We start from the raw sequence: 25,566 nt of genomic DNA, 5'->3' as shown, positions 1-25,566 counted from the left end.
AGTTTCAAGTCTTCTTCAACACAGCATGATGTTCATTTAGTAAATTATGGTCCCATTTAGAGGAACAGAGACCAGGAAGCAGGGGAGGCTTTAGGGCGGGGCTACCTTGTGGTTGACAAGTCGCTACCATTTTTCAGGTAGGTACGTTTTGTTTTAAGCCTGTTTGTCGCTAGCCAAAATTAGCATCCCAGCTAATATCACAGCTAACGTGAATTACAGATGCACCTTGCTAACCAAGCTAGCTAGCTCCACCCTCTCATCCAAATATGGTCACGTTTGGTTCCAAAACAAGAAGATGGCGACGGCCAAACTGGAGGCTTCAGAACGGTACTGCACAAACCAACGGGTGACATCACGGCGGCTACATCCATTTCTGTTGTACAGTCTGTGTTTCTGACATTATAGCGTTAGCAAAGTGGAGCATCAGTGTTTGTTTAAAGGAGTAGTGTGACGGATTTTGTGGCATCTGGCGATGAGGTTCTCCTTCCCAGCGCGTGGTGAAGCTACGGTGGCCCTGAAAGGCCCTCTGTAGAGCCAGTGTTGGATTTGAACTCTCTGGGCTCCTGTAGGAACATGGCAGAGGTAACTGAAACACTGATGAAAACGCATTTTTGATCCTCCTGAATGCTGCACTCCGACATTTAAGGTCGGGTTTCTGGAGTTGGACACGTTCAGAACAAGCAGACGATCTTAAATAAATACGACGCGATCAGTTTGTTCCTGCGGCAGGTCTGCAGGTTGTTACCTGATCAGTGGCTGATTAAATGACTTCATTAATATTGATGAGCGCCTTCATCGTCAGCCTGAGACACGCAGTTTCATTAACGCTAATGAACGATCTGATAATCGCCCGTGTGTCCTGTTGCCTGGCAACAGCTGATATTGATCGACTGGTCTGAATTATTAGAATTAATGAATAATTCATCTTTGTGTTTGTTTTTCCCGTCTGTGTTCAGCAGCTGCTGTCAGAGGGCGCCGCCCACCATCATGATGTCACACCGCCTGTCAATCATCCACACTGACGGCCGAGGGGGTCTGTCAGGAACATTCAAGAACCCTACCCTCTTTAAGGTTCATCAGCAGTCCTATAAGGGTTCTCTGGGTTCTCCTCAGGCTGTCTGAAGGGTTCATCGGGAAACCTGGTTGTTCTCAGACATCCCCAAACTTATTCAGGGTTCTCTAAGTTTTATTGGGGTTTGTTAGAAATTCCCAGGGTTCCTTAAGGTTCTGGGTTCTTCAGGCTTTGTGGACCATAAAGTTTCTCCCTCTTTAGAACAGAGCCCATGCAACGTTCCCGGCAGCACCTCGGAGGTTCTCTGTAGACCCATGTGAACCTGTATGAGGTGGGTTCGGGTGTCAATCAGGACTCTGGGGCCATTTTGAAACAGCCTTGTGTCTGAGCTTCACTCTCTGAGCTGCGCTGCCTCCTGCTGGACGCCTGAGGAACCACACCAGGACCAGAACCTGAGAACAGAAGAACTTGGAGGCCGACCTGCAAACTGAGGAGAGAGGAAGGTGACAGGAAGCTAAAATCGAGCAAGGGGACCGAAAGAAAGTTTTAATAAGCAGCAGAAGTTTATCGAGATTATTTCTAATAAACAAATGTTTCATTTTGATTCTTTAAATCAGCTGTTCAACATTCTGAAGAGGAAGAACTGACGGCGCTGGAAGAAGTTCTCTTCTACTACAGTATAAGTACTAATACCACAGTGTAAATCTCTCTCTTCACGTAGAGCTCGCCGTCCTCAGTATATTTTGCTGCCAATACTTAAGTAACAGTTTGAAGGACGTTTTTAAAGTATTTCTTCATGTACTACATTTATATATCTTACAGATTTCCATCAAACTGAGTCGCTGATGTTGATTTTGTGATATTTTAAGCAGACTGGTTCTGATTCTGAAGCTGATTATATTGGATTAAAAACAGGAAGTGAGTAAAAGTGTCAAACTGCAGCTGAGCTCACCTGCTCAGGTAGAAACAAACGGCACCGACACTTTTTCTTCTGCTTTCCAACTTTATTCATTTTGTAAAAAAACAAAAACAAACAGTGTTTTTCAGGTTCTCTTCAGGTCGTTGAAGAACTCCTGCAGAACGTTCTCCACCTCGTCCTCGCTGTAATCTTTAACCACGAAGAGGTCGCCGTCATCAGCTCCTCGAATCATGGCGGAGAGATCTGCGGGCGGTGGGGTAAAATATTATATTTGTGTAAGTCAAGGGAACTGGAATGCAGCCGATGTGAAGCTGTCAGGTTAGGAGAGGAAGGAAGGGAGCAGGAAGCTGGAATGAGGGAAGGAGGGAAGGAGGGAAGGAAGGAAGCAGGATGAAGAAGGAAGGAAGGAAGGAAGCAGGAAGAAAAGAGAGGGGAAGGAAGGAAAGAACAGAGCATTATGGAAGAAGGGAGCAGGAAGCTGGAAGGAAGGAAGGAAGGAAGCAGGACGTGTCCTCACTGCGTCCGGACGCCGGTCTGAACAGACAGAGGATCTTCTTCTTCATGCTGACCGCTCGGCCGAGCTCGTAGCCGACGCCCAGAGACGGCTGCGTCACCTCCGCCACGACCACTGAACGCACAGAGGTCAAAGGTCACACACACCTGCAGACACCGCTGAGGGCCCAATCGCCCTCTAATAATCATCAAAGGGACCGGTCTCACCGTCAGACTGTCGCAGCCAGTCCAGGTCTCGGTCGTGGATGGCTCGGTCTCCGGCTGCGGCGGCGTCCTCTCCTGTCCAATCACAGCGCAGCAACTCAGTGACATAAAGCCAGGAAACTACGTGTATTTATACTACAGTGAAATACTCGCTGTGGCCAGTCCAGCATATACTGGACTCTGAACGCCACTACCAAGGACACGTGCTGGGAGACCAGGTCCTGGGGGGGCGGACTCCTTAAAGTCTTACAGTTTAATGGTAAATCTTTTAGTACTGCAGTATAAATACTTGTACTTTAGGATTCCTGTGTTTTGGTTCTGGTGTCCAGACTTTAATGGATCCAGACTCGGCTGCAGGTCTCTGGTCTGAGCTCAGACCAGAGACCTGCAGCCGAGACCACTTCTGTTCTGACTGATGATCCGGTTTACTCTGAAGACAAGTTTGTGAAATTACTTCTGACCTCTGTCGGTGAGCTCGGTGCTGCTCACGTGCTCGGTCAGCACGGTCCCGTAGCTCTGCAGCGTCTGAACGATCCTCCGGTACACGTGCACGTCATCTCTGCCGCCGCGGATACTCCCGCAGAAATACACCCGCATCCTCCGCCTGCTCCCCTGGCGGTCTTCCTGCTGCAGATTTCCGCGCTGGATTGAACGACGCTCTGCGCGGTGACGTTGCACCGTATGCTACGTAACACTAAACCCGGGCTCTTTTACCCTGAGCACAGTCTCGCAGGTAAACCGCTGTAAATAGACTCTTCTTTCTCCGCTCTGATTGGCTGGATTTTATCATCTAAACCTTTATTTTTATATAGTCTACGCCCTAAACTCCTCAGCCTCTGATTGGTGCAAGCAGGACCGCGGTTGGGGGGGATAAAACTACCTGACCACTACACAAACGCATGGCTCAACACAGAAGGGCCAACTCCTCAGGTCAAGACTCTGCTGTCTACTTACATCTGAAGGACAGAGGACACTCGTTTGAGGACCACCAGGTGCACATTTTAGACAGAGAAGATGGATGGTTTGAAAGAGGTGTCAAGGAAGCATCTACACCAGGGTTGAGAAGCCGTCATTGAACAGGGGAGGGGGTCTACGCCACCACTTATCCCCCACTTACAATGCTGTCCTTTCATCACTTCCCAGGAAACTCAACAAACGTAACCTATTGGCCTCAGGTGAAGATACCAACGATGGTCGTTCAGTCTTGGCCTCAGGTGAAGATACCAACGATGGTCGTTTCAGTCTTGGCCACAGGTAGTCTCAACGACTGTAACGACTGTCGTCACAGCAACAAGGAACACTAACGAACCAGCGGTATCGATGACCCGAGATAACGACCCCACTGAGGTTAAATAGCTGAGTTTCCCTGCCAGTCAGTCAGAACTGAAGAAGTCCTTTGGATAAGGGACGAAACGTCTTCCAGTAGCTTCAACCAAGTCCAGTTGCCCTTCATTTTAACCTTCGTTGGATAACTATGACCTGGATGACTGAGAATCTTCATAGATACCTGACAGGCAGCGCACAGGGCAAAATAAAAGCTTTCTTCGGCTGCCTTACTGTAGGAAATAACATTTAAACTTCTGCACGTCTAAATCTGAGGTACTTGTACTCTGAACTGAAATATACTACACTAGTTTAATTAGAAATACTTCAGTATAAGTACAGTAGTACAAAGTAAAAGTACTTGTGTAGAGCTCCTTCACATACTCTTAGTTTACTGTGATTTTATTCATTGATCCTGTTGGTCATCATCTGAACCTGCAGTCAGTTCAAAGTAGTGAACAGTGTCACGTGGAAATACTGAAGTACATCAACATCCTGAACTAAATGTACTTTACACGTCGCATCATTTCATCTGACAGCTTCAGTTTCCACATTTAAAATGTTTTGTCTGTTTGCCAGATGGATCAGCTGATCTGCTCCAACTAAACATTTAGATATTAATTAGAAAACCAGCAGCTCATTAAGTCAAACCATAAAGTTTATTAGAGACTCTGTACAGAAACTATAAATACAGCAGAACATGGAAACCAACAGAATAAAACATAAACACCAACAGAGGAGTTCAGAGAGAAAACTGATGGAGCTTCTGACAGGAAGAGACGGGCGGGGGCCTCAGTGGGTCCTCAGCAGGGCCCCCAGGCTCCTCACTGTGGCGTTGAGCGTCAGTTCAGGCACGTCCCTGGCCACCCGCTGGATGGGAGCCATGTAGGGTCCTTCCAGAGAGTCCAGGAGCCCTGAAACAACGAGAGGACGTCTCACTCTGACACAACGACAGGACGTCTCACTCTGACAGCAGTCACATGACGGTTTCTAAACATAATGGCGTTTCTGACCTTCTACGATCTTGTGGTAGGCGAAGTGAAGGTAGAGCAGGAACAGCATGTGGAGGACTGCCAGCGTCCCGCAGAGGAGGAGGCGAGGCGTCTGACCCACCGTACGAGACAGCAGAGCCGCCACCTGACACGGGACGACACACACAAACCAGGTTAGCTCACAGCTGAGGGAGAACAGGGGGCTGATGGGAAACGCAGTCCTCACCATACGCAGAGTGGACAGTCCTCCGACCAGTAGCCAGAGGGCGTAGAACAGGAAGTGGAAGTGGATGTTGTAGGAGATGAGGAGGACGACGCAGTGACCGAACAGACCGTAACCCTGGGGACAGGAGACAGGAAGTGATGACGAGCCTTTATTAATACTCATTCAGATCCTAAATGAGTGTGTGCAGTCCTGTCACTGACCAGCAGGGAGAGCATCTGCAGCATGGTGATCTGAGCGTTGACCAGGTACGCCAGGAAGTAGATGAAGGAGGAAACGCCGAGCCAGTAACCGAAACACGTTCCTATGGCTGTTCCCATCAGGGTTCCCTCCCTCTGCAACACACACGAACACACATCAGCTACGTCAGAGGACCACAGCGAGTGAGTGTTTGTGTGCGTGCGCTTACAATGACGGTCCCTGACGTCTTCATGCCGTGCAGCAGGATCGCCACCAGAGTGAAGACCAGCATCAGGGGCCGTACAGCTCGCCTGCTATCTTCTACACACAGGGAGTACAAACTGTCAGAGGACCAGAGCTGGAGCTGACCAGTTCATACAGACGTCTGAGAAAGCAGCTCTTATTTTGAAAAGCCTGTCTTGAATGACCCTGGACCTGGACCTGACCCAGGATCAGCCTGTTAGATGAACCTGGATCTGAGGTGAGCAGTCACACCTGTTTCAGGAAGTAGGAGTGTGTACCTGAGGGAAGTTGATCATGCGGACAGGTATCATGGACTCCAACAGCCTGAGGGGAGACAGTTAGCATCAGTTAGCATCAGACCGAACAGGAAACAGCTGACCACAAACAGGAAGTGGAGGGTCCTACCTGCTGCGGACCTGCGCCGGCTCCACGTCAAAGTACGGCCTCAAGATGTCGATGTTGGCGTACAGGTTGAAGGCTCTGGAGGCCTGACGCTTCCCTGCCTGCCACACCTGAACACATCACAGGTTATTAGTAACGCTGCTCCACCAATCAGAACACAGTTCAGTTAACCAGTCCAGCTAACCAGTCCAAAAGTAGCACTAACCTGTCCAAAACAAGTCCAGCTAACTAGTCCAGCTAACCAGTCCAAAAGTAGCGCTAACCAGTCCTAAACTAGTCCAGCTAACCAGTCCTAAACTAGTCCAGCTAACTAGTCCTAAACTAGTCCAGCTAACTAGTCCTAAACTAGTCCTAAACTAGTCCAGCTAACTAGTCCAGCTAACCAGTCCTAAACTAGTCCAGCTAACCAGTCCTAAACTAGTCCAGCTAACCAGTCCTAAACTAGTCCAGCTAACCAGTCCTAAACTAGTCCAGCTAACCAGTCCTAAACTAGTCCAGCTAACCAGTCCAAAACAAGTCCAGCTAACCAGTCCAAAACAAGTCCAGCTAACCAGTCCAAAACAAGTCCAGCTAACCAGTCCAAAACAAGTCCAGCTAATTAGTCCAGCTAACCAGTCCCAAACTAGTCCGGCAAACCAGTCCTAAACCAGTCCAGCTAACCAGTCCAAAAGTAGTGCTAACCAGTCCTAAACCAGTCCAGCTAACCAGTCCAAAAGTAGCGCTAACCAGTCCTAAACCAGTCCAGCTAACCAGTCCAAAAGTAGCGCTAACCAGTCCTAAACCAGTCCAGCTAACCAGTCCAGCTAACCAGTCCAAAGTAGCGCTAACCAGTCCTAAACCAGTCCAGCTAACCAGTCCAAAAGTAGCGCTAACCTGTACAAAACAAGTCCAGCTAACTAGTCCAGCTAACTAGTCCAGCTAACCAGTCCAAAAGTAGCGCTAACCAGTCCAAAAGTAGCGCTAACCTGTACAAACAAGTCCAGCTAACTAGTCCAGCTAACCAGTCCCAAACTAGTCCGGCAAACCAGTCCAAAAGTAGTGCTAACCAGTCCTAAACCAGTCCAGCTAACCAGTCCAAAAGTAGCGCTAACCTGTACAAAACAAGTCCAGCTAACTAGTCCAGCTAACCAGTCCAGCTAACCAGTCCTAAACCAGTCCAGCTAACCTGTCCAAAACAAGTCCAGCTAACTAATCCAGCTAACCAGTCCTAAACTAGTCCAGCTAACCAGTCCAGCAAACCAGTCCAAAAGTAGTGCTAACCAGTCCTAAACCAGTCCAGCTAACCAGTCCAAAAGTAGCGCTAACCTGTTCAAAACAAGTCCAGCTAACTAATCCAGCTAACCAGTCCTAAACTAGTCCAGCTAACCAGTCCTAAACTTATACTAATATATATAATTTTTCAAGTCGATTAATCTGACTAATTTTGTTTATTCTAAAGAAAGAAAAGTTGCCTATTACTCGATTAACATACCAATTTACCCAAAATAAATATCAAAGACATGTCTAATCAATAAATCTATATTTTATTCACTCAACCTGATGAAGCACATTAGAATAATGAGAATAGCAGCAAATCTTACAATGAATCAAATTTCCACGTCACTGATGTGTTGTGATGATAACAATAACAGACATTAATTAGGCTACTTTATTTAAAACTAAATGATGTTTCTGACATGGATTCATTTCAATATTAAGTAATGCAGTATGATAAATGTATTTCTGCATCAGCGAACACCTGAAAGGACTCAGACTGTACAGACAGTCGCAGATTGTCTGTAATTAGATTCAGCTGTTTTCTCGCTCATACGTGGCCGTTAAATAAACAGAAAATATGGAACAGCCGATCGTTACATGACTCGCGGTGTAACATTACGTTACTATGACAGCAGCGGGCAGAAATTACTTTTAACATGAAGGCGATGAAGAAACACTACGTGTCCTCGTGCTGATAATGTGTCGTGCTCGTTTGGCGACAGAAAGTAAACACAATTTGCGGTGCTGCCGCCTAGACACAGTGCTGCGGCATACTTTGGTTTCACGTGTTCGTGCTGCTTCACGTATTCGTGGACAGCAGTTGTGCTGCAGTGAAGCTGTTTCCAGTTCACAGAGCTCACGGAGCCGCACGTTGTTGAGTGTGAAATACTCCAAACTTTAGACGGTCGAAGGCGCGGCCTTGTAGGCGGAGCTTGTCCGGGATAATCCCACAAATCGCTCCAGCCCTAAATATATATATAATATATATATATATATTATATATATATATATATATATATATAAATAGCCTTTATTTAAACAGGAAATGTCCCATTGAGAGTCTCTCAGAACCTGGGATCTGGACTCACCTCGTCAGCCACCTGTCGGCCCAGCTGACCCTTTAACCCCTTCATGCCCAGAAACTCTCCGTCCTCGGCGTTGTCGTCCTCGGTTGCGGCCGCCTCAGCCGCCACCTCCTCCTCCTCCTTCATCCTCTGGTGCATCTCCCCCATGTCCTCGAAGCTGGAGCCCGACGTGTCGTCCATGTTCTCCATGTCCACGACGGCCGAGCCGCCGCCCTGAATCAATACATCAACCAACGTGCAAGAACATGAGAACATGTACTTTTACTGCTGATACTTAACTACACAAAGCTCAGAGTACTTGTGTACTTTTACTGCTGTACTTCAGTTATGAATGTAGGAAATTTACTTGAATCTCAGTACTTTTCATCGTGTATTGGTACTTGAGTGAAATATCTAAATACTTCTTGCGTGACATGACGTCACTCAGGTGTGTTTACCTGTCAGAACACTTCCTGTAGTTTTCAACACTCACAGCTCAGAGAGCCTGTTAGCATGTTAGCATGTTGTGTTAGCACTGGTTGTCAGCTTCACGTTAGCTTGGTGGGTTATCTTAGCTAAGCTAGTTAGCAGCCTGTTGGTAAGTTAGCTCGGCTTTCCTGATTAGCACGTTAGCAGAGGGGTTAGTTCTGCCGTTAGCTGGTCAGTTAGCACGTTAGCAGAGGGGTTAGTTCTGCCGTTAGCTGGTCAGTTAGCACGTTAGCAGAGGGGTTAGTTCTCCCGTTAGCTGGTCAGTTAGCACGTTAGCTCACCTGGATGAGGTTGTCATCGAAGCTTCCCCACGGTTCCGTGTTCGTGTTTCTGTTCCCGGAGCCCGCAGACATTTTCCCCCGCGGCGGCAGATCCCCTGGCGGTGTGCCGTGTTTGTCCCGGGCCGGTGTCCGGTGTGTGAATGTTCTCTCGGCGGACGGACGGAGTTAATCTCCGCAGAAAGAACAAATAATCCGTTGATTCGGTCTCTAAAATCTACATCACACAAACAGCAGCACCTCTGACTCCGCCTCCCTGCGCTGCACGCAGCGGGCGCGATGACGTCACAGTTGGCGTAGACGACGTGAATATCTGATCGGCTGTTCGTCTTCTTGTTGTTGTTTCCGGCAGACTAGACGCACGTGTTGCTGCCCTCCGCTGTTCGTTATTGACGTCTTGATTAATGCTGATTGCCTGCCTTTATAATCCTGTTTTTTTCATTTTGTCCCAACTATCCAAGTTAACTGAGAGCTCGCAGGTCTGTGAACAGTTTGCTTCTGTGACGAGACTTTCTGCAGTGAACTAACACATGCTTCCACAGTGCCCAAACCTCAGTCTGGATAAAACTACTGCGTCTCTTCTCTTACAGATAAAAGCACATTTTTCTTTCTCTGCAGTTCTTTGTACTGACCCTCCCCTTGCTTTCATGTTCCCATGATTACTGACCTCTTTATTATTTCTGTGTAATCTGGTGATCCATACTGTACATTCATTTGAACTCCTCGTTGCCGTCTCCTCATTACCCTCCACGCCCATGTGGACCCACAGAAACCCCACCTCACACCCTGCTTTGTGAATTCTGTGAACACCTGCATAATTTCCACAAGTAAATCAGGCCTGGCGTTAGTTTTAGTATCTTGAATTGTAATTAGAGTTGCCGCTCCTGTTTGTTATCTTCAACCCAGCTTAATGTCCAGAGAACTGCCACCAGCTGTGGAGACTGACATGTGGACTGGAATCCTACACCCTTTTTATAACCTGTTTCAGGTCTGCTAACACCAAAACCCACTTTACCGCTCTCTGCAGCCTTTGACCCGTCAGTATACATTTGTAAATGGCCTCCCCATAACATAATTAACACATCCGGACGGTTTATCTCCTTCTCTGCGGCCTCTGACATATTTCTTTTGCTTGTTTGCATAAAATATAAGTGAACAATGGGTTCTAGGATCAACCATGCAGGTATATCCCAACGACATATTGGTGGACATACATTCAGATTTACAATACCAATTTCATTGGCTGTTCATCTCAGTGCTCCCTTTGTTAGGAACGTGTACTTTTTAAAACCCATCTTTTTGACATTGATCTGATTTTATTGTTAACAAAACAGAGAGCAGGCCTGCGAGATTACTGATCCAAAAAAGTTCTTTAAATACAAACTTTCAGTCTTTGAAAATCACCAAGCAGTACATTCACACCTCTGTGCTCTAATTCTAACAATGCTTGTGAACTCATTTGCACATTATTCAATATATTTGTGTTATGCTAACTCATTATTTAAATATATAATATATATAATAACATTTATAACAGTATAATGCATATAACTTAGTGTATTAACATTTTGCATTAATTTTTCAATATATATTTTGTATTGCATTAATATTTATAACATTGTATTTTTATGAAAACAATTTATTGTATTAACATTGAATATATTTTGTATTGTATTAATAAAACAAATATATTGATCATATTTACACATTTATAACATTAATGTGTATTAATTGTATTCGTATTTTTATTGTATTAATAGTATAAATATATTTATATTTTATAAAACAATCAAAAAACGATAAATATTTACTTGTGTCAGAAACGGGCTGCGGTTGCCGTAGTTTCACCAGCAGGGGGCAGTCTCGCTCTCGCTCTGACTGGAACGGGATGTTGGTCTAGGTTCTCGCGAGACCTCTCCACCCCTGCACGCATTTTTTTCCCTTGACGTGGTCGTGACATTGGGGGCACCAGCCGGTGGGAAACACCGGCTTTTGCTTTTGACGGAGCAGTTTAACGGAGTAACGTGTCACCGAGCTAACTTGGATTATTAATGTCATCGAAGTCGAGAGTCCACAGCAAAGGCACGAGGTGAGTTCGTCCGTCTGCGTCACAGAAAACCGCTCTTTTAACATCGACAACGTTAGCTAGTTAGCTTAGCTGGCCAGAAAGGCTAGCTGCTAACCGTAACAGCTACAAAGCATGTGTGTTCTCAGCTGATGGGTGTTTACATGTTAACGACGGGCTTTTAGAGGGATATTAATCATCTTAATCAGCCTGGTAGGTCTCAAGTTTTATATTAAATGTTACTTACGTCCTCCTGTTTTAGGGCCAAACTCTCTCTAATTTTGCAGTCATTTTACAATTTTTACTCTGCGGGAAGATTTCACTTGGTGTAACATTAGTTTTTAAATTATTTACACATTAATAGAACCCACTCTTTAATTCGGCGTGCTTATAATGTCACCAGTAAGAAGATGTTATCTGTTAGATGTGTTTCCTTTGCCACTCTCACTGTCTCCTTCCAGTAAAACTCGAGCGGAGCAGTCGTTACTTGGATAATGCTTCTTATATCAAAGTTGGGTGTTTTACTAAAATGAAATGCTGCTGGGTGGAATATCTGTTGACCGAGTTTAACCGCAGACCTTTTGAGATAGTGTTAAGTTGTTCTGCCGGTTTGCGTCCTGTCGAACAAACCTGAACAGAAATAAACAGCCAGTCTGCCGCGTGGAGTTTGGCGAGCTGACGTGAGACAGCTGATTGTCACGTTCACGCTCGGTTAATATAAACCAGAGTAATCAGCTGTAGACACCGGCCCCGCCGCCTCACTCTTAATCAATAATCGATGTAATATTGGTGTTTATGCCAGACTAAGGAGCAGCTCGCGTGTCTTCTGCGGGGCCCTCCCTCTGCGGGGCCCTCCCCCTGCGGAGGGAGGGGGGGGCGAAGTACGTGCGGGCCGACAGGCGGTGATGGCGGACGGAACAGTTTCCTCATTCCTCTGAGCTCCGACACACAAAACAAACCAACCAGCTCTGATCTCACTGCAAGCGGCTCAACTCGGAGGTTTCTGGAGCTTTTTCTGTTTGACATGAGGTATGAAACCGGGAGTTACCGACTGCGTTACTCGCTGATCGGTGGAGTTAATTATATATATATAGTATAATTATGCAGATTGTGTCATTATAGAAACCCTGCGCGAGACAGAACGCTGAATAAGGAACGAGACAGTTAATTATTGGCCTCACTCGGATCCATGACTCACGCAGAAGTACTACAATGGTGTAAAAATACTCCTTTTTATCAGTAGAAATCCTTCAGTCAAGTCCTAACCTAAGTAAAAGTTACAGTAACACGTACTTTTTAAATATCTACAGTAAAAGTACTTGTTAAAGAAGAAACTGGTGATGTTATAATACTAAATTGTGCTCGTGTGTATTATACTGCGAGGATGGGGATATTTTTCTAACTATATTCAGTCAGGTGGTTAAATGTGCATCAAAGTTTTATCTGGTCAGAATCTTGAGGAGTTTAAATGTGTTTTAAAGGTTCATTCTCTGTTACACACAGTACACACACAGTACACACACAGTACACAGGAGCGGCGTCATGAATTTATCTGTGAATTTAACGCTCATACAGCGCAGGGTACAATTAGGAAAATACTCGAGCACAGTACAAGTACCTCAGTGCTGGAGTAAATGTATTTAGCGTTGACATTAAGGCGAACAGAAGGAAACATTAGACCCAGTTCAGACCTGATTATATTTCAGCCAGTTGGATCGTTTCTTTATGCTTCAAGTTTTGTGTGTCAGTAAACTGAAACTCTGTCAGGACAGAACAAGACGTCGACTTTATAACGGGCCTTTTTCTCTGACAGCTCACTGGTCGTCCTGAGCAGGTACGGACAGCTGACTTGCTGCCGTCTAACCCGTTTTAATATTTCTGTTTTGTTTTCCCCGTGGAGCTGGAGAGTTAACAGACGGCTCCTTGATTACAGTTTATCTTCAGCGCTCAGAGGTCGTCTTTGTGTGACACCTTTAGAAATCTGCATGTGTCAGCAGCTTCCAGCGGGGAGCATCGCCGCTCTCCTGCACGCTCATCAAAACGTACAGACAGGAAACAATGCAGAGTGTTTAGATACGGTTTTAAAGCTGCCACGTTCAACAGCTTTATATTCAGAGACGATAAAGTACCTGGATCTGTTTTAAAAAGTATAAAATATACACATCTAAAGTAGTGTGGACGTGCAGTATTTACAGAAGTGTCATGATAAATACTAATAATAATGGACACAATCCTCAAATACTACAGTATACCAGAGTATTTAGAACAGAATACTGCGTGCTGTCAGGTTTGTACTGGTTCTGGTTTCTCAGTCTTAATGATGTTAAACTGGACCGTTCTGGTTCTGGACCGACGCTTCGCTGCTCTGATATTTTCAGCCCTTTAACTAAAGATGACACGTTCTTATCGGCGGCTCGCTCGGCCGCCTGCTGACTGTTTCCTGCTGATACTGCAGCGGCGCCGCGCCCTGAGGCCACGATACCATTTCAGAATAAAGTAAAGTGAAAGTACTTCCCTGTACCTGAAAGTACTCCACACTCCTCTGAAACTACACTTTTTAAAGTACTGCACCGTAGTGTGGAAGTGTCCCCAGAGTCTAAAGGTACTCCACTTTGTGTAAAAGTACTGCTCCGTGTGTGTACTCTGTACGTGTTGTGTGTATTAATAGTTTGGTGGTCTGACTGGTTTAATCCCAGAGCACAATGGAGGAGGTCAGCCGAGGCGTGCCACGACAACGGCTGCACGGCTGGTCCGTGGTCAGCTGAGTCAGGCGGAGGGTGGACAGAAAAACAGAAACACAGAAGTGATGTGACTCTCGTGGATTTTTATGTTTAAACGTCTTTAAATTAAATATAAATACAAAACACAACAAGTTGATGATGTAATAATATATAAACCCTACAGTACTTTAACACTAAAGACCTGATGGTCAGGGTTCTTACGCTCCAAACCAGCTTCTATCAACACAACGATGACCACCTGAAGGAGGAAGCAGCTGTACAGGAACCGGTTCCATTTTGGTACCTGGTTTCTTTACCCAACCCAAGATGTTTCACAGGAGAGGTGGAGAGAGAGAAAACAAACTATCACGTTATAAGACATCAACACAGGACGACTGTCAGACGGCTTATTTACATCACGTTTTACTTGCTGAGGAGCGTTTAGCTGAGCGTTGTTGACTCAGCTGATCTTTCACTGAGGGAGGAAACGGTGAAGAAAGGAAAGCAGAAGTGCAGGAAAGAGAGTGGCGTCGGTGGAGGAACCACAAGAGAGCGTTAGTTTCAACATCTGCGAGGAATCGCGCTGATGAAAGAGCAGCAGAAGTGAGACTGAAGGGAAAGTTCTTCATAAGAGGATTATTGATCGTTCAGTAAAACCCCTAATACCACATTTATTAAACGGTACATCTGGTATTTTCCGTTGGGCTGCTCAGCTGACAGGGTCAGGCTGCTGTTTCTGTGCTTCAGCTTCAGTCTGGCTTTGTGACGCCGTGCCCTTCTTGTTTCCTGTCCAGGATGCCGTCGGTGGAGGCCTCGGCGAGCGGGTTCCAGCAGTGCCGTCTGGCCCAGAGCAGCTGGAGGACGCCATCAACGCCGTGATGAAGGCCGAGCAGCAGCTGAGGGAGAACGCCAGAGAGGTCAGTGCCTTCCTCCCCCTCCTCCTCGTCAGCCTGCCTGCCAGTCTGTGTGCAGGGCTCGCAGGCCGATACGCAGGCTGCTATCGACCTTTAGCTGAAGATATCAGTTCTTCTCTTTACAGGAACTCTGCGGCAGAGAAACGTTCTGATCAGGGTGGGTTGGTTTACTGTACGGCAGAGCTGTAGGGCCAAAAATGTCTTTGTGGTTTTAAACTTTTCTTTCTGCTCAGAACAAACAGTAACCAGATCTGAGGCAGAACGTTTATGATATCGATCCCATAATAAACTGATTTAGTGCCCAGCCGTATTCGTACTTCTTGTCTGACACACCCGGGGAGTTAAAAACAGCAGAGCGAGGACGGGACAGGATCTGGTCTGAGTCCAGAGGGTTCACGAGGATCTCTGTGGCGTCTGAGTCAGCCGATGAGAACCGGCGGGAGACAATGGTCGGCTGACCGCAGCTCCTGTCATCAGTAACCCTTTTATCAGAGCTGAAGCTGTTTCAGTCATCAGGGTCTTTTATAAACCTGCGAAGCTGTGAACCAATCGGTGGCGTTCGTCAGTGTGACCTCACCACAGCTGACTCAGCGTGTGTGTGTGAGAGAGACGCCAAAAACACCTTAAGTCCTGTCGTTGTTCGGTGTGGTCGCCGTGGTAACCCAGGCTCAATTAGCCATGGTCAGGTCAGGTCACGTTACCTGTGAGCGGAGGCGGAGCTGGACGAGTCAGCATATAAAAGAGTGAGGAGAGAGAGCAGAGCTCACTTCACTGACAGACTGAGACCAGCTCCGTCTCCGCCGCTCTGCTGGACTCTGCTGGACTCTGCTGGACTCTGGTTCTGCTCCTCTGTGCAGCCTCAGGTACAGCTGAGTGTTATTTGAATTAAATTACAGCGTATCTTTAGCACAAAGGCCACATTGTCTGTTTGTGTGTCTGTTGATTATAGGAAAATTAAGTTCTGAATATTCAGTCCAAATATAATAATGATCTGTGTGTGGTCAGAGTACAAAACTAGAAACGTTACCAACGTCTTTGCCTTGTTTCCTGACCGGGAGCTTTTATTTTGAAGAGATGTCTCTGTCTTTGTCTGTCTCTCTGTCTCCCTCTCTGTCTCTCTCTGTCTCTCTCTGTCTGTCTCTCTCTCTCTCTCTCTGTCTGTCTGTCTGTCTCTCTCTCTGTCTCTGTCTCTCTCTGTCTGTCTGTCTGTCTCTGTCTCTCTCTGTCTGTCTCTCTGTCTCTCTCTGTCTCTCTCTGTCTCTCTCTGTCTGTCTCTGTCTCTCTCTGTCTGTCTCTCTCTGTCTCTCTCTGTCTGTCTGTCTGTCTCTCTCTCTCTCTGTCTGTCTCTCTCTCTGTCTGTCTCTCTCTGTCTCTGTTTGTCTCTGTCTCTCTCTCTCTCTGTCTCTCTCTCTGTCTGTCTGTCTCTCTCTCTCTGTCTCACCTCTCAATTCAAATTAGCTTTATTGGCATGAATGTAACAACCTCTCTCTCTCTCTCAGGTGCGTGGCGAGCTGCAGAGCAGTGTGAGCCGTCAGCAGGAGGCGCTGCGCTGCAGAGAGGTTTGGCTGCTGGGTCAGATCGAGCTGCTGGAGCAACTGAAGACAGAAACTCTGCAGCAGCAGCTGCACAGACTGCACTGGGTAACTGCTGTGGACTGGGAGGACTGGGAGGACTGGGGGTGGTGATGTTTACTGTGTGTGTGACGTTCACTCTGTGTGTTTCAGCTCCGAGGTCAGTTTGACGTGATCGTCCATCAGATGCAGAACTCCAACAACAGCAACGACCTGAACAACCAGCTGACCAGCTGCATGGAGAAGTAAATACACACACACACATCCTTGTTCTTCTATCTTTGTGAGGACCACTGTTGACATAATGCATTCCCTGGACCCTCACCCTAACCTTAACCATCACAACTACAATGCTGAGCCTGACCTAAACCAAATTCTACCCTAACCCTGAAAACCAAGTCTGAACTTCCAAACATCCCTTTGACGTTGTGAGGACCGGCCCAAGATGTCCTCACTCGGTTGGTTAAACACATGGTCCTCACTATGTAGCAAGTACAAGAACGCACATACACACTGCAGCTCAGTTAGGTGTCTGTACTGAAGTCGCCGCTCCTCCTCCTCCTCCTCTGTGGTAGTTGTTGGGGGAGGAAAACAGTTTTAGACTGAAACACGTTCAGACTCGACCTCCTGACTCCGAGCCGGCGCCGTCAGTAAACAACTGTTTCTGTTCCTATAATGAGTCTCCGACGTGTTGAGTCAGGACGGAGTCTCCTCGTCTGGTCTCTGGACCCGAGGAGGGACGCAGACTTCTTTACAGAAGCCCCAGTCACATGTACAGAACTCACCATTATTACAGAGGAGCGAGCTCGGACTTTAAATGTGTTGAGTTGGTGACGGCGGCGTGTTGAAGCTGAAACAGGAAGTCTAAATGTGAGACAGGAGGCTCTTCATCATCAGGTCAATTATTCTGCCTCTAAAAAGGTTAAACCCAGAACACAACATTAAAAACTAAACACCCTGAACGCATCCCGACGTGATGGAGGAGGCGGAGTCTGCTGTAGCTGTAACTGGGTGTGTTTGTTTCCTCCTGTGTTTGCAGGTTCTCCTCTCTGAGCCTGACACCAGAGGAAACACCTGACATGAGTTTCCACGCCGACACTCGCTCTCTGAGGCACGCCATCACCACGTTCGGCAGCATCACTGCTCAGGTGACGCACACGCTGACACGCACACAGACACACACCCCTTAAGGCGGGATACTGATCAGGTGTTTTCTCTACTTCCTGTTTGCAGCTCGTGGAGGGCGTGTCCTCGCAGAGCCCCGCCCACCTGAGAGATCAGGTGCAGAGTTGTCCAATCGCTGCCAAGAGACAGGTAACTCAGAGCGGCAAGGTTTGATCAGGTGTTGTGGGGATGTTTAGTGAAGGCGCTCTGTGTGTCACATGATCACACGCTCTCTCGTGTCCCTGCAGAAGATGGATGCCGCCGCTCTGGACCACTGGCTGCTGGGAGCCCGTCCAGCAAGCAGCGCTCCTATTGGCTACCAGCCCAGCGGGAACCCTGAGGATTGGCTGATCCCACACAAGGAGAGCAAGGTGAGACGGCGAGTCCGAGGACGCCTCTTTAGAGACGATTATGTGAGTCCAGACCCGTTGATGACCGGTCTATATGGGTCCACTTCTAACTGGTCCAGGACCCCGTGGACAGGAAGTGGACCCAGAGTCTTAAGTCCTTAAACAATAGCGGCGTTCTTGTCATGTCTCAACCCTCCATGTTGTTCCTGTTGATCACATGACTTCCTGTGTGTTTGTGTTAGACTTCCTGTCCGGTCCTGGCCTCGGTGGACTTCCTGCAGGCCTGGGGTCAGCTCAGGGACCTGGAGGCGTGGCTCCTCCCAGACCAGACCCCCGTCAGAAGGGACAGGACCAGCAGCAGCTGCAGCTCCTCCTTCTCCATCGAGAAGATCGACGAATCAGAGTTCACCGTCTCCTCGGAGGAGGAGGAGGAGGAGGAGGAAGAGGAGGAGGAGCTGAGCGACTGGCTCATCACTCCGCCTACTGTTGCCATGGAGACCATGTCAGACGCCGAGCGGTGGCGTCTGGTGTTGAAGCCGTTTGAGGACAGATGGTCGACCAGTGATTGGCTGGCGGGGTCGAGCCGCCCCCCCGCAGACTGCTCCTCCTGCTGCCAGACCACCAAGGCCGTGGAGATCGAGAACCTGGGCCGGCTCAAGTGCCTCAAGACCCCGCCCACCTCCAGCCCCGCCTCCAGCCACGCCTCCAGCCCCGGCTCCCCGGCGGGCCTGGAGGCGTGGCTGCAGCAGGTGGTTCCGGTGCAGCAGAACTGCCGGGCCAACGAGGTCTGCTCACCTACGCCGACTGCGTCTGCGAGGAGAACTGTGGGAAGGAAGCGCTGAGCCTCTGGCTGCTCCGGCAGGACGGGCGAGACAAGAACGGAGTCCCGGTCGACAAGAACGCCACGCTCGCCGACAAGAACGCCACGCCCGCCGACAAGAACGCCACGCCCGCCACTAAGAGTGCCCCGCCCACCCTGCGCCTCAGGGAGCAGGAGCAGAAGGTGAGTTTGTTTCCGTCACCTCAGGTTTGTTGATGTGATCCATGAAGTGACAGGACGCTGACTCTCCTGGTCCCCCCTCAGGTTCAGGCCATCCTGGAGGCCTGGCTCCACCCGTCCAACACCTCCTCCTGCAGGGCTCCTCTGCAGACTCTCACCTCCTCCCTCTCCGGCTGGTTGGCTCCGGAGGAGGAGAAGGCCAGCAGGGAGGAGCACAGCTCCCGCTTCAAGCCTTCCTCCTCCTCCTCCTCGTCTCTGTTCCAGTGCCCTCCGGATCCAGGACTCTGGGTGTTTCCAGGACAGACGCCTCCTCCTGCTCCGGGGTCAGGAGGTCAGCCCGGCCCAGAACCCGAGGAGGACAAATGGCTGCTGAAGAAGAGGAGTCAGGCTCAGGTAACGGGACCAGCTGAGTCCGGCAGAGACCAGCACACAGTTGCTCACAGCCGCCGTCCGGCCTCGACCCTGTTGGTTCTGACTGTTTCCTGTTTCCTGTGTGTAGGAGCGTCTGGCGCTGCCCACCGTCTGTGACCTGTTCTCCTGCCTGAAGCTGGGCGGAGACAAAGAGAAATGGCTGCACAGGGCTCCGGAGCAGGTGAGTCCGCTCGGTCCGAACCGGGTCTGAGGTGGTTCAGTTTGTGTGGTCGTGTAGCAAAACGTCAGCTAACGTTAGCGTAGCAGCAGCGTGTGCGTCCCTCGCTGCTAATAAAGACCTCGCGCTGCTCTCTGACAGCTTTGAGCGCGACACGTCAGATTCACGCCGTGTTGAAGGAAACGCTTCCTCCCTCGCACCGAACCTCCTTACTGCAGCTGCTGCAGTTTGTTAGTTGAGCTGAGCCAAACTTTGGAGCGTTTGATCCGCCACGGTCCAGGACCGGAACCAGAAGGACTCTCTTCTTCAGGCTTTGTTGACGGAACACATGAGGTGACGTTCGGGCGGCGTAGCGGCTGCTGGCAGATCAGAGACACTTTGACGGGCTGTAAAATGCAGGAAGTCAGGATCTGAACGCACGGGTCTGAACGCGTCTTTGAGATTTGCTTCTCAAAATCCACCACAGGTGCATTTTCACATGTGACTCGTCTCAAACTAGCGTTTAGTCTCAGTCGTGAGTCAGACGTCCTGTTTTTGTCATATTTAGTCCTCAGTATACTATTATTATTTTTTTAGGATTTGAGTCTAGTTTTAGTCATTAACCATTATTTTTCTAACTCAGTATAATTCAGACATGATTCAAATGTCAGCCCACGTAACGTACCTCAGTTCCCAGGTGGTCAGCCCTGATAGGCCGCTTCTGTCCCTTTACCTGAAACCACTCAAATCTTGCTGGTGCTGTGAAAGCTGTGGGAGCGCCCAGTATCTTTGACCATTTTAACGTCTGCCTGTGGAATTACAGGAAACTTTTATACTCGTCTTCTGAACCCGTTCGCAGCAGCAGCGGCGCTGCATGTTGATGATGGAGCCTTTCAAAAGAAAACCGACGCGGTCGCTTACGAGTAACATCTGACTGGTCCGCTAGAAAAATATCCACCGTGTCGCGACTTGTAAAGTAATGACGTTGAGAGAGGGGCGGGGCTGCGTGGCGAGGGAGAGGGAGGAGCTAAACGCGTGTTCACTGTGAAAGAAACGTAATGTGCGTTCAACAAAGCAGTTTGGGGACTTGGGGATTCTTGGGTCTCTGTAAATGATGTCAGAGTGCCGTGAGAAGCCTTTTGTTATGATTTGTTGCTAGTGTTACGTCCCCAGGTGTCCTGGATGTAACATACAGGTGTGGCAGGTTGGGAACGGCCGAGACAGAGAAGAGTTCCTGTCAGTGCGGCTTAAGATGGCTGCTGTCATCCAGGTGACCAATCAGGAGACTCCAATCAGCTCTGCAGGACCAATCCAGCGTGTCCACCTGTTCTCTGTTACCTGCATACACTGAGAACAGCTGACATGCAGGGGGAGATAAAAACAAACACAATATGCTGATATACGATACTAATATAATTACTTTAACAAGAGAAGCCAGACTGCCGACATCAACCTGCTGCTGCGAGTGATGCGGACAGACGTTCAACTAACGTCTGGTCCATTTTAGGCCCGAATATGGGAAATATACTGTAATATTTACGGTGACGGGTACGAAAGTAAACTCATCTGTTGTTGTTGCCTCCTTTGGGGGGTCCAAGCCTTAATTAGGGGGGTCAGACCCCTTAACCATCGCCGTCCGCCATCTTTCTACGTGTCAGCGACTCGGCAGCCCGTGTTGTTTCGACTTCACATGAATATTTCCGACAGCGAATCAGAGCACAGTAATAATGTTTGTTTTTTTTTCTTCCAGATGTGACGGCGATGATGATGGATGCTCCTTCTTCTTCTTCTCCTCTCTTCTGTGAGTCACTTTATTATCGCTGATCAGCGCACACAACGCAACAGTCTAACCATCGCCGCCTTCTTCCTGTGACATCACCACGCCGAGCCGCTACCCGCCGCTCTCCTCCAATCAGGACCAGGAACGAACCGATCGGTACGCCGAGTCGGCCGTCTGCGTGGGGGGGAAACCTCGTGTCTCCACTCTTGACTCACAAGGTTTTCTGACGTCACCTCGAACTTTAGGACTCTTTGATTTGCATTTTAAAGTCGACCAATCAGATCCTCTCCTGATTCGTTATTTTAAGTCGTTTGTTTAGTAGAAATATTGATTGCTGATTAGAACTCATTTATTTGATTTGGTGCAGCTTGATTCATGCAGACCTACATATCCCAGAATGCATTTCATCAGCTGATCCTGACTGGAGGAGAAGGGGCGGGGCCATGGAGTCGGGTGGGCGGAGCTAATGTATAAATAGTCTAATATAAAGTAGTCTTTATTTTAACGAGCCAGGTTTTATTATTTCTTCATGGATCAGATTCTCCGGGTGCATTATGACCTTTTCTTCTTCTGTTTTTCCTGTGAAACTGCTGAACTACAGAGATCTACTTCCTGTCCAGGCTGCAGGCTGCTCGCATCACTTCCTGCAGTCACAATAGCCGAGTCCATAGAGACGCACTTTAAAACCTCCTGAAAGTTTAACAGACACAAAACATTCAAAACATAGTTTGCCCTGAGTCTAGTCTCGCAGGCTGACCACCTGCGAGACTTGGTTCAGGGCAAAAACAGAATCTTTTGTTTCCCAAAATGCCTTGGGCCGAAGCATCCTGCAGCCTCGTAGCAGACGGGTCACGTGACTCTGCAGTCAGCAGTGATTGGTGCTTTTTAATGAAGCTGTGTGACAGTTTGTTTGGGGGGGCGGGGCTTCTGTCATATAGCGCTGTGATGTCATCAGCACTCTCTTCTCTACAGTAATAAAACATGCTGACATTATCGCCGTGTCTGTGACATCACTAAGGTCAAACACATTTCTACACCAGTTTACATCTTTACACTTTTATCCAAAGCGACTGACATTTGAGGAAAAACCGAGTAAGAGATCAACGGACGGTAGTGAGAGCTGATCGACCGCATCAGAGGGGTAAATGAAGAGTTAACGACGGTGCGTGCAGTACGAGACAGAAGAAGAAGAAGAAGAGCAGGTTCATTTCAGAAATGTTTGAGCTTCCTGGAACGCACAGGTGGAATTCCCCTGGAAACATGACCTGAAGCTCAAACTGGTTTCAGCCACCTGACACGTCAGCTGTCAGCTGGACGCGCACACGGTAAACATCAGCTGTTCGCCGGAATCCAACAGGAAGTTCACCTGAAGGAACCGGTTCAGGGGGATTTACGAGGCTGAACGATGATGATAAGATAATGAAATGTGTTTTTAAACTAAAACAACAGACTGGATTCAGACACCAGGCTGAATGTAAACAGCAGCAACAAGACGATGATCTGGTTCCATCGTTTGCATCCAAAGAAGGTTAAAGTCAACAGGAAGGGCGTCACTCGGTGGTGAACGGTGTCGTCAGGGATCCGATCAGCGGCGGGACGATGCAAAATCTTTGTTTCGAACATGCAAGAGAAAGTAAAAACAAATAAAACGATGTTTAAAAACAACAGATGAGCAGCAAAGTCCCCGTCTTTATTTATCTAAGCTCATTCAAACAGCAACAAAGGAGCGCTCCTGCTTTTACCACAGAGCCTCTTGAAAATAATTTCTTTCATTTAGTTTATTCCACAATTTAACTCCGCAGATTGATGAACGTGTTTTTCTTGTTGTAAATCTAACAAACGCTGTCTGAGCGGGGGGGCTGCGGGCATTAAACACTTCATCTCCTGCCGCCTGGAGACACAAACGTTTTTATTTATACAAAGAGAGAAATAAGAGGTTCAGCTGGCAGCTGACAATTCATAAATATAAAAATACAATCAGCTGCTTGTTTAGTTTCTTAGAGCTGAACTTTGTTTTCCTTCTGTGCAAATTTCTTTGTGCGAGAAATTCTTCAGAACATTTGAACAAATCAGCCCTCAGCGTCCCGCTGACGGCTCGGCTGCTGCTCTTTATCCTAAAACCTGATGATACGTAGAGCAACTAGTGAACAGATGAAACTGAAGTGCAGAGTCTTCAGGGGGAAAATGTGTAACTGACTGAAACCCGATCAGCAGTTTGTAGGAGTTCAAAAGATCGAGCAGCTTTTAAAGAGCGAGCGGCAGGATGTGAGGAATGAACGTTTGAATGGCTTCACACAGAGATAACACTCTGATAAACTTCCTGTTTACTGCGGCTCATGAGGTCACACCCTCCACCAGGAGGACACTGATAGGCAGAGCTGTGACATCACTGTGACATCACTGAACGCGCCGCCAGTTTAAAAAACCCTCTGAGTTACTTTTACTGCACTACATGACATCATGCGTTCAGTTACTCTCATGGACTGATTACTGAAGGGGCCTACCAGGGGCCCTGAGAGGTCCGGGGCCCTGAGAGGTCAGGGGCCCTGAGAGGTCAGGGGCCCTGAGAGGTCCGGGGCCCTGAGAGGTCCGGGGCCCTGAGAGGTCGGGGCCCTGAGAGGTCCGGGGCCCTGAGAGGTCCGGGGCCCCTGGTCCAGACTTGGAAACAGTCGACTCGCACGTCTGTCTGTGTTTCTTCACACTGAAACAGAAGAACTTCTGTCTGGTGTTGAGTTCAGGCGCCTCTGACTCGCTCAGACATCACAACGCTCTTCAGATCGATCAGTAATCTGATCAGCAGCTGATTCACAGGAAGAAACCGTCAATAATGAGTCCCGTGTTCAGCTCTGTGACCTCTGACCCCGACCTGCTCACAGCTGTGTTTACTTCAGGGTCATCGGGACAACACGCCGCTGAGTGTCAGTGGACTCAGCTGTGTTTACTTCAGGGTCATCAGGACAACACGCCGCTGAGTGTCAGTGGACTTAGCTGTGTTTACTTCAGGTCATCGGGACAACACAGCGCTGAGGGTCAGTGGACTCAGCTGTGTTTACTTCAGGGTCATCGGGACAACACAGCGCTGAGGGTCAGTGGACTCAGCTGTGTTTACTTCAGGGTCATCGGGACAACACAGCGCTGAGGGTCAGTGGACTCAGCTGTGTTTACTTCAGGGTTTTCGGGACAACGCAGAGCTGAGGGTCAGTGGACTCAGTTGTGTTTACTTCAGGGTCATCGGGACAACGCAGTGCTGAGAGTCAGTGGACTGTTTGGACAGGTGAGCTGACACGGAGGCTTTTACTTTGGACTTCCTGTCGGTGTTTGTTGCTCTTTAAGGTTTGAAAGTTTCCTTTCTTCCCGTCTTTGCACCTGAACAGGAACCAGAGGAGTTTCCAGGTGAGCGGGTTTTCATGTTCTGGGTTTTTCGGTCACGTTCACTTCCTCTTTTGACGCGTCTTTTAGTTGTGGTGCGGCGGAGACGTTTCTTCAGGTGCAGCCTGGTGGAGATTCTTCTACAATTACAAATAATGAAGCAGGTATTTTTCTGGACGCGGTCGTCATAACAGGACAAATAAAACAACAGGTAGAAATGTTCCCACGTTTTCTTAATCTTGACTGAAGCTCGGCCAACATGTGACATCACTTCCTGCCATACCTCCTCTCTAATCTTTAATCTCGCTGACGCAGGATATAAAGCAGAGACCGCAGAGACGTTATCTCCTCTAAGAGGCAACAACAACAGTTCAGCTCCGGTCGATGATCTGTGGAACTCACTGATAACTGTTGGTCCCTCAGACCAGGGTCAGGTGATCTGTGACTATCTGCACAGCTTCCCAGCATGCATTGCAAACGGTAGTCTGAGCTGATTAAATCCTCTGATCAGCTGTGAGGCTGGCGTGGAGGCAGAGGGCGCCGCCTGCTGGTGAAGAGAGAGAACATCACCATGAAATCTGAACATCTCATGTTACTTTATTGTCTTTGTTTAAGTAATTTTATCAGTTTGATGAGAAAATAATGAACAAACACTAATTTAACAGCCACAGCAGCTTCTAATCAGGTTTGGAAGTTACACAGATTTAAAATGTAAAAGTACTTAAATATTTCAATTAATTTATCAAAGTAACGTAACTTATTACATTTAATTACTTTTTTATTAGTTTCCTAAATCTATGAAACTTTTTCAGCTGTTAATCATTTTCTAAACAGAACCAATCAGAGAACAGCAGCAGACTTTACTGTGAAAAACATGCAAAGCAATAAATGAATTATTATTCCACATATAACCCCGGTGTGATCATGATCAGTGTCTGTAACAGATTCCAGTTACATCACGTTTCT

The 25,566-nt window shown here is 47.9% G+C and overlaps 4 protein-coding genes across 5 annotated transcripts in view; 2 read left to right on the top strand and 2 right to left on the bottom strand.

Moving 5' to 3' along the window:
- Window positions 1-25,566, top strand: part of LOC119911377 (G-protein coupled receptor 4-like) — a 286,949-nt gene that overhangs the window by 120,093 nt on the left and 141,290 nt on the right. The window lies entirely within an intron of this gene.
- LOC119911406 (2'-deoxynucleoside 5'-phosphate N-hydrolase 1-like) lies at window positions 2,002-3,300 on the bottom strand. The gene is made up of 4 exons (XM_038730299.1): window positions 3,110-3,300; window positions 2,652-2,723; window positions 2,449-2,559; window positions 2,002-2,174 (listed from the first exon to the last, which is right to left on the bottom strand). Exons 1-4 carry the CDS (start codon window positions 3,243-3,245, stop codon window positions 2,056-2,058), a joined length of 438 nt encoding a protein of 145 aa, XP_038586227.1. The 5' UTR covers window positions 3,246-3,300; the 3' UTR covers window positions 2,002-2,055.
- LOC119911374 (protein YIPF3-like) lies at window positions 4,612-9,284 on the bottom strand. The gene is given in 10 exon segments (XM_038730256.1): window positions 4,612-4,885; window positions 4,985-5,108; window positions 5,190-5,303; window positions 5,390-5,521; window positions 5,596-5,660; window positions 5,663-5,687; window positions 5,888-5,933; window positions 6,015-6,121; window positions 8,357-8,566; window positions 9,103-9,284. Coding segments are annotated over 10 exon segments (1,017 nt in total). The 5' UTR covers window positions 9,175-9,284; the 3' UTR covers window positions 4,612-4,763.
- LOC119911353 (nuclear receptor coactivator 4-like) lies at window positions 11,032-22,224 on the top strand. Its single transcript, XM_038730220.1, is given in 12 exon segments — window positions 11,032-11,188; window positions 14,679-14,801; window positions 16,298-16,438; window positions 16,523-16,614; window positions 17,409-17,517; window positions 17,603-17,683; window positions 17,782-17,904; window positions 18,126-18,675; window positions 18,678-18,886; window positions 18,968-19,276; window positions 19,383-19,475; window positions 21,202-22,224. Coding segments are annotated over 11 exon segments (1,752 nt in total). The 5' UTR covers window positions 11,032-11,188; window positions 14,679-14,762; the 3' UTR covers window positions 21,208-22,224.

This window comes from Micropterus salmoides, unplaced genomic scaffold (assembly GCF_014851395.1).
Source record: "Micropterus salmoides isolate LMB-PRFRI ecotype aquatic unplaced genomic scaffold, ASM1485139v1 Ms_hic_scaffold_2, whole genome shotgun sequence".
Classification (NCBI taxonomy): domain Eukaryota; kingdom Metazoa; phylum Chordata; class Actinopteri; order Centrarchiformes; family Centrarchidae; genus Micropterus; species Micropterus salmoides.
The sequence above is the reverse complement of the archived record's forward strand: the minus strand, read 5'-3'. Positions and strand labels throughout refer to the sequence as shown.